This window comes from Urocitellus parryii, chromosome 9 (assembly GCF_045843805.1).
Source record: "Urocitellus parryii isolate mUroPar1 chromosome 9, mUroPar1.hap1, whole genome shotgun sequence".
In the NCBI taxonomy this organism is placed as follows: domain Eukaryota; kingdom Metazoa; phylum Chordata; class Mammalia; order Rodentia; family Sciuridae; genus Urocitellus; species Urocitellus parryii.
The window spans coordinates 55,132,637-55,139,984 of record NC_135539.1 but is presented as its reverse complement, the minus strand read 5'-3'; the positions used below and the strand labels follow the sequence as shown (position 1 = coordinate 55,139,984).

Here is a 7,348-nt window from a genome sequence, read left to right as displayed (position 1 = left end):
TGAGATGGACCCACACATTCAACTTTGCTGTTCCAAGGTTTTCTGCATCTGCCAGTATGGGTAAGAAATCTTATCTAGACCCAGGAAAACCCAATTTAAGGACAAGCTGAAAGCTGAACTGCATCAGGAGAGACCCAAGGGAAAATGGACAGTAGCTGAAATTTGGATACCCTTCCAATTTATGTAAGATCTGCTGCATCTACCAATGGCCACTCTTCTCTGGGAGGGGACATTAGAAAGATGATTGATTTCCCCCAGGGAAATTCAGTCAGGCTTGTACTTGTCTTTTATTAGGCCCGGCCTTCCTACATGTATCCAACAGTCATGATGTGAGAATAATTGCGCACAGTGTGTTCAGAAACAAAGCAAGGTGGCAAAAACAACCAAGCAAGATTAATAGCCCAGTTCACTGAAAAGTCCAGAGGTGAAGCAATTTGTTCAAGATTACACTATAATTTAGACTGAGATTCAAAACCCAAGTTTTCATTACAACACGGATCAATACCAATGTTAACAAAATGTTATGCATAAATTCAAGTTCCATTTAATATTTTTTTCCAAACTGTATTTATTTTGAAATAACATTCTTTTATCCCACATTTATCGATACCTGTAAAATCCAAATGTCATTCAGACACCATGTGTGAGTCCATTTCTTACGTTAACAGGTTCTTCTAGAACATTTTACATAGATCTGCAAGGGACATATATAATTTCCAGCACCAATCTGTGTCTGGGTGCTTATGCACAGCTTTGACTTGCAGCAGTGCACACATACAGCAATCTCCAATGACTATTTCGCTTGGACATTTAATAAAAGCAGATCATTTTGGTAATGACAACCAACTCCTGAAGAAAATTTCTCATGGGAAGTGGCACATGAGGACCTGTAGTTCCTTCACATATACAGACTCTCTGTAAGGAAATCTAACCTGAAAAACTGAAGAGGAAATCTGCTGACTTGGTCAGGTCCAAATACCAAATACCAATTTTGTGGCTGCAAGCACTCCTCGTCATCTCCCTAATCTCTATAGGAGCTTTTTTGGTACCTGTGGGGCAATCTGTTTTCAGGTGCAGATTTTCTCAGCATTCAGTAACAGCAAATCATTATCTTAATGATATCTGTAGGGCTTTCCTTGCAGTCTGCAGGGTATAAGTGTCCTTTTCTCATCTCAACTCAGGGCCAGGTTTCTTATTTCCTTTTTGTTTTCCAACAAGGATGACTCCCTATGGTTGAGATCCACCCAGTATAAGTCTTGAGATGCTGATTCCAGTAAGTTCAGGGAGACAGTGACTTAAGATAAAACAGGGCAGTTAGGCCTCCATCACGCAAACATTTCCATTGATGGAGGATTCTAAGGAAGTCTCATCCTGTTTTGAATCTCTCAAGACTCACAGAACTCCCACTGTTTTTAAAAAGAATTCATTTTCTCAGCACCCACAATATCTGTTGATTTTTATCTCAACATTATAACTAAAAAAAAAAGCAGCAGGAAGGCAGGCACTATTTGTTCTATGTATGTTTTTATTTATTTAACACTTATTAAACACCTAACAATGAACCAGGAATCATATTTTATTTTTTAAAAAATTCAAAGCCATAAAATGTGGCTTTAGGTGAGAGGTTACCCAAAAGCAGCAGGAAAAGTCAAAATCGCTCACTCACCCAAATTCTGCCTTACAACTCAGCTAAGGGGCAAAATGCCAAGAACCAAGAAAAACCCCAAGATGGAGACACCCCTGCCAAAGACCAAGAGAAGAAATACAAGAGAGCCAGCCTGAAAGAGCAGACAGGCGACAAGATGAGGCTGAGCCCCAGGCCTCACCTGGTACATTAAGGCACCAGAGCAGTTCCCAGGGCTTGCAGATCTACCACCTTGCCCACCAACTTGGTTTTAGACCCGACTTCCTTTCCTTCCCCAGTTAAAGAAAAGTAAAACAAAATTCTTTGGGATGTATATTTATTGTCCCAATGACTTGTTGTTTAAGTCAAATCTAAAATTAGAGTCAAAGAAATGTGTGGTTTTCTTCACCCTTCATTAATGACAAAAATCTCTCCATTCAAATATTACATTAAGACATTATATTCTTAAGTATCATCTGGTTTTAACTGTAGGGTATTGAATCACCCTGCAAACAAATTACAGTCCCTAATATTTACCAATAGGTACTATACCGATTTGGGGTTTGGTTTTGTTGTTTTCATCTTTTGGCAAACTTGGAACAAACCAGAAAACAAACTTTATGTCTTCATCATCCTGTAGAAAAATAAAACCAAACCTAAGTTATCTACCGATGTGTCAAGTGATTCATACTGCAAAGGTAAAACTAAAAACTACACTTACAGCAAAGTTTTAAAAGTCCTTAGTGCAAGAAACATAACCAGTTAATACAGATCAATACCAATTAATGAATATGGAAAAATTTCCTATACAGAGGTAGAGTCCAGTGCACAAGGCTAAAACAATATTCAATAGTCTAAACAAGACTGAGCCAGGTTTTACGGAATCCACTTTAAGTTTCAGGTATCAGACTGTATGTACATACATACAATAAATAGACTATACAATTTTTTAAAGTAGTTTAATAAACTCCACAAAATTATAGTAGATGCATTGAAATATTTACATAGTTCAATTTTCAAATCTCTCATTCAAATAAAAGGGATAAAAATAAGATTTCTGCTATAAAGTCAGCAGAACCTCTTTCCTGAAATGGATCAGTAAAATAAGATATTTTACATGAGAGGAACAAATTTATGTCTAAGAGGTATTCATATTCAGCTAAGAAAATATGTCCCTTTTGAAGCTATATAGAGATTAGGGAATATAAAACGATACTTTCTACATTTTTAGACATCTGTTTAAAGTTCTAAATTCAACTCTTACTTGAGAGAAAGTGATTTTGGTACTCATTCAGAATAAGTCAACACATTTACATGGGAAGGTAATTAACTCTTCATTTTCTGCTTGTCTGAAAGTTCAGTCCAGGGAGAACCTGATCATATTTCTGGTCTGAACAATTATGATCATACATAACACATACTCCATTGAAACCTGACTAGCACTTTTGGCTGGGTGTTCTTGAGATTTTGACTTTCTGAGTCCCCTCCATTTCCAAAGCTTGTTTCATTGAGAGTAGACATGTTGGAGATTGGGGGTACAATTTTAAGGTACTCAAGACTAATGTAAGAGTCCAAAGTTTTCCAAGCTCACATAGAAGGGAGGTGAAACAGACCAACTGCTGCCATTTGCCTCAGAGACTTGAAAAAGGAAAAAGCTCAGAAACTTCAGTCACTGTTACCTAATAAAATAAGCAAAATCCAAAGTGTAAATGACTCAGATTCTCAGGCTTCATATCAAATTTACTATTTGACATTCTATCTTTAACCTTTTTACTTTTTTTGATATAAAAGATTCTTATCTAGCCCATAAGGAAATCAGGGATAGTCAGAAAATGACAAAGTACGGCCATAATTAATGAAGCATAAGCCTTCACAGTTTGAATTTTGTATAACTTCTCTAAGCACCCACAATGAAAATGCAAGTTGAGTTGTTTTATTCATCATTCTGTGAAAAATACCTCAGTAAATAGTAACATTTTCCCTTCAATGGTCCACCCACTGGAATACCCCACCCACCCCATTTTTTTTTAATTTTAGATTTTTAAAAAATTTTATACAAATAGACTAACTTTGATTTAAAGTAAACATATAAAAATTGAGAATAATATTGCTTGCAACAATGGACATGGAAGTAGAAGAATGAACTAGGCTGGGAGTACAAAGAAATGGCTCCTACACAATGACTTAGGCAAACACTGAGCTCCCTGGGAAAGTTCTCAACCAGAGGATGCCCTTGGCTGCACATTGTTTCCTTCAGTCCACAAAGTCTGACTGATTTTTGTAACTAAAACTTCCGTCAGAGGGGGAAAAACAGCAACTGCGAGAAAATTGGAAGGCACAAGCACCCATATGATCTAGAATTTCTTGGGGTGAGGGGTAAGAAGGGCAAGGGATACTTTTGGTTCAGCACTACAGTCAAGTTAATTTTGCCATGGTTGAAGAAAAACTGTATAAAATAAAGATGCACAGAAATATAACAAGCACAGCCCACTTGTGAGGAAGAAAGCTCAGAAGACAGCTTGCAGAGTAGTGCAGAGAAACAAACCAGTACTATTTATTTGGATGTCTGTGCCATGGTGGGTACAAACTATATTCTCTGCTCTGTGGGGCCAAAATGAATAAAAACAAACAAACGAAAATCCCCCAAATCCCAAAAAAGCAGCAAGAAGGAATGCAAGAAGTCTTACAGAACATACTGATCCAAGTGGGGGTGATAAACGTGGCACTCCTGTCTTTAATGCACATCCAACTCTGCTATCTAATGTGTGGTTTTTTTTTGGTTGTTGTTGTTTTTTTGTTTTGTTTTTTTGTCATATTCATCTAATGACCAGATGGGGGACTTAAGAAATGGCCAAGGCGTTCAACCATTTTCCCTGCCTCTACACGACTTCCCTTTCCCTTTATTTCCTCCTCCAGGATTAGAGTCTGTTTCCTCCACGAAGGAAGTGCTGTTGATGATGGGGAGAGGCATGAAACAGGATTTCCACAATACTGATCTTGCTTCCTCAAAGCCTTGCTGCGTGCAGTTCACACAGCGTGGAGGAGGTCATGAAGGCAGCCTGATGGAGCTATGAGTTAAAAAAGAAAAGGAAAGGGAAAAACAAAAACAAAACCACCCCAAGTTCGTCTTTTCTCAAACTAAAGGAGAAACTGAGGGATGGTGCGGCCTCCATTGGGGACATCCATGGTTAGGAGATGATGGCTGGGGACCACCTCGCCAGATTTAGATTGTCAGCACTTGCTGACCGCTTCCTCGTGGATCTTCTCAGGTCCTTGTACTTGTCCTCGCAGAGGCGAGAAATAGCCTGAAGAGCAAGAGAGACAAAGCAGGTCAGAGATGGACTCCCACTTGGCCTGGAAGCAGCTCTTCCCTCAGCCAGGAGGGATCTGCAAGTCCAATTTCTCCCCTGCTTTTGTCTTTCCATGAACACCATGCACTCAACAAGGCTATGGAACACAGCAATTCCCTGGTCCTACTGCACTTTTCTTTTTTACCACCTTCTAACATACTAGCCAATTTATTTGTTGTGCTTATTGTTTGTTCTCTCTTTCCAGGAGAATGTAAACTCCCCAAATACAGTTTTGTTTCATAGTGGTACTCTTGTGTCAGTGTGCTGACTGGATGCGTAAGTTCCAACAGAGGCATGACACAACAGAGCATGAACACAACAGGGGTGTGTCAAAGCACCTGGAAGCAGAGAGAATGAGCAACTGACTCTATTCTGAGGGCACATTCATGTCCAAGGATGGAACCAGGCTTCCAGGGATATGCCTGAGGAGAAGGAAGAGGAGGAAGAAATTGCCAAGAGGGTGAGAATATCCTCAGCAAGGGCAGAAGGTCCCAGCCACATGGTGCTGGCATGGTACGTGGTGGGCAAGGCCAGGGCTCAGGGCTACCAAAGGACAGCAAGGGACAGAGACAGCAAGCCAGTTGCGACCAGATTGAAAAGGCCATCTACCATACTAGCTGGCTCAGGCTTTATTCTTTAGGTAGCACAATCTGCCCGTGATTTTAGGACAACATTCTAAAACCCCAAACTGCATTTTAGAAACATAATTCCTGTGATAGCATAAACAATGGACTGGAGGAGAGCTACAGGAATCAAGGATGTCTTCTGTCTGAATGAGACATGAATTAGGGAAGCCAACAGATTATAACAGAGAATTACTCATCTAAAACATATATAATACACATTATATAGAGGGCATATTTGAAGAAGAGAAAATCAGATTCCTTAGGGGCAGGAGAGCTATCCTTTTCAGAGCAAATTCTTTTCATTTATTTAAATTTCCTAAGATTACCATCTGTTGTTTCTCAGCTTACAACATTTAAAACGGAATGTAATATAGTCACAGATTAATAATGTTCTACCTTATCCAAGATTTTATTATGCAAAGTGATGTTAGCTTTATTCACATCTCCCACATGTGCACAGGCATACTAATTTATTTCCAAGACAAAACCTCCTCTCCCCAGTACTAAAGGAACAAGTGGAGCCCATGGCAGTAGACCAAGGCCAACTGTATGGACTGAGAGAGGGTCATGCTCACCAGGAAACCCTAGTTGTATTTCATGTTTGCAAAGATCTGAACATGTGCCTTGGAACAAATCATTTGGAGGGAAGGGTTTCCAACTGAACAGGTGAAAAATAGACCACATGAGTATTTTCATTCCAATGGCTGGGACAGGATCACAGCAGAATGACTTGAATTCTCAAAAACCTCTTCTGGATTTTCGTTTAAACCCCAGTGCTAGGCAGCCGGTTTTTTCCAATGTTTTACCAGGTTTCCTTCTTGGGATTAACATATTATTTCCTTTTAAAAATGTTTGCTTTCCTAAATCTATAATCCATAATAATTCTCTTCTTCTACCTCTCAGCTTTGTTTCATTCAGTTTTTAGCCCTGTTAGACCACCACGCTGCCCACCTGACACCATACTGAAAAGGGATAGCATTTCACTTTCACATGGATGGTGCAGCAGGCAGCACAGGACCTCTTGATTCTTACCAAGCCTGGGAAAGGACTATGTCATCTATCACGTTAGTCCAAGGCTCTCTGGAATAAAACCAAAACGTTGAGTGGTAAATTCCAGAGGCAAGAGACCAGAGCCTCAGCACACCTTCTCTGGAGGAAAGTATCTTACCAGTGATCTTCTTACTACCCTGCCATTCCCTCCTGTCTAAAAGTCAGAATGGATGAGCTTGGTGAAAATAAAAAGGTGAGCTCCATACAAATACACTGTGATGAGACACAAAAGACATTCAGGTTAATAATGATGGCTCTAACCCAGACCAAGATCACCAGGTGCAGCTCGCTCCAGCTCTAACTGAACTATAGAACAAATATTTAAGAAAAAAGGTCAAACTTTATGGATTGCTGATTGTTAAAGTCATCTGGTAGTGTTCCCCTATTAAGTGCATGCTGGGAAATACCTTTTTTGAAGGGGCTTATAATTTTTTTAAAGACCCTATTTATAAGGACAAGGGTTTTAAAAAATCTTTAATTTCAAAATAGAATCAATACATATGACATTAAGAAGGTTATTAGGCAGTGGGTTCCATCCTTAGCACCACACAAAAATAAACAAATAAAGGCATTCTGTCCATTTATAACAACAAATAATTTTTTAAATAAAGTTTATTAAAAATGTAAAGCTGTGCAAGTTATAATCAACTAAATTAACTGAGCAGCAATAACTCCAAGGACTTTGTCCTTATTTTACA

General features: G+C 39.0%; 1 protein-coding gene across 2 annotated transcripts in view; it reads right to left on the bottom strand.

Annotated features, from left to right (window-relative positions):
* Positions 1-301: 301 nt before the first annotated feature.
* The window catches only part of Ccny (cyclin Y), a 216,903-nt gene continuing 209,856 nt past the window's right edge, over positions 302-7,348 (bottom strand). Inside the window, exon 10 of one of the 2 annotated variants that reach the window (XM_026409086.2) lies at positions 302-2,258. In XM_026409086.2, coding sequence (XP_026264871.2) covers positions 2,151-2,258 — 108 coding nt within the window. In that variant the 3' untranslated portion in view covers positions 302-2,150. Of the gene's footprint in view, positions 2,259-4,390; positions 4,930-7,348 lie in introns of those variants that run through there. The other variant, XM_026409085.2, reaches the window with a different exon arrangement.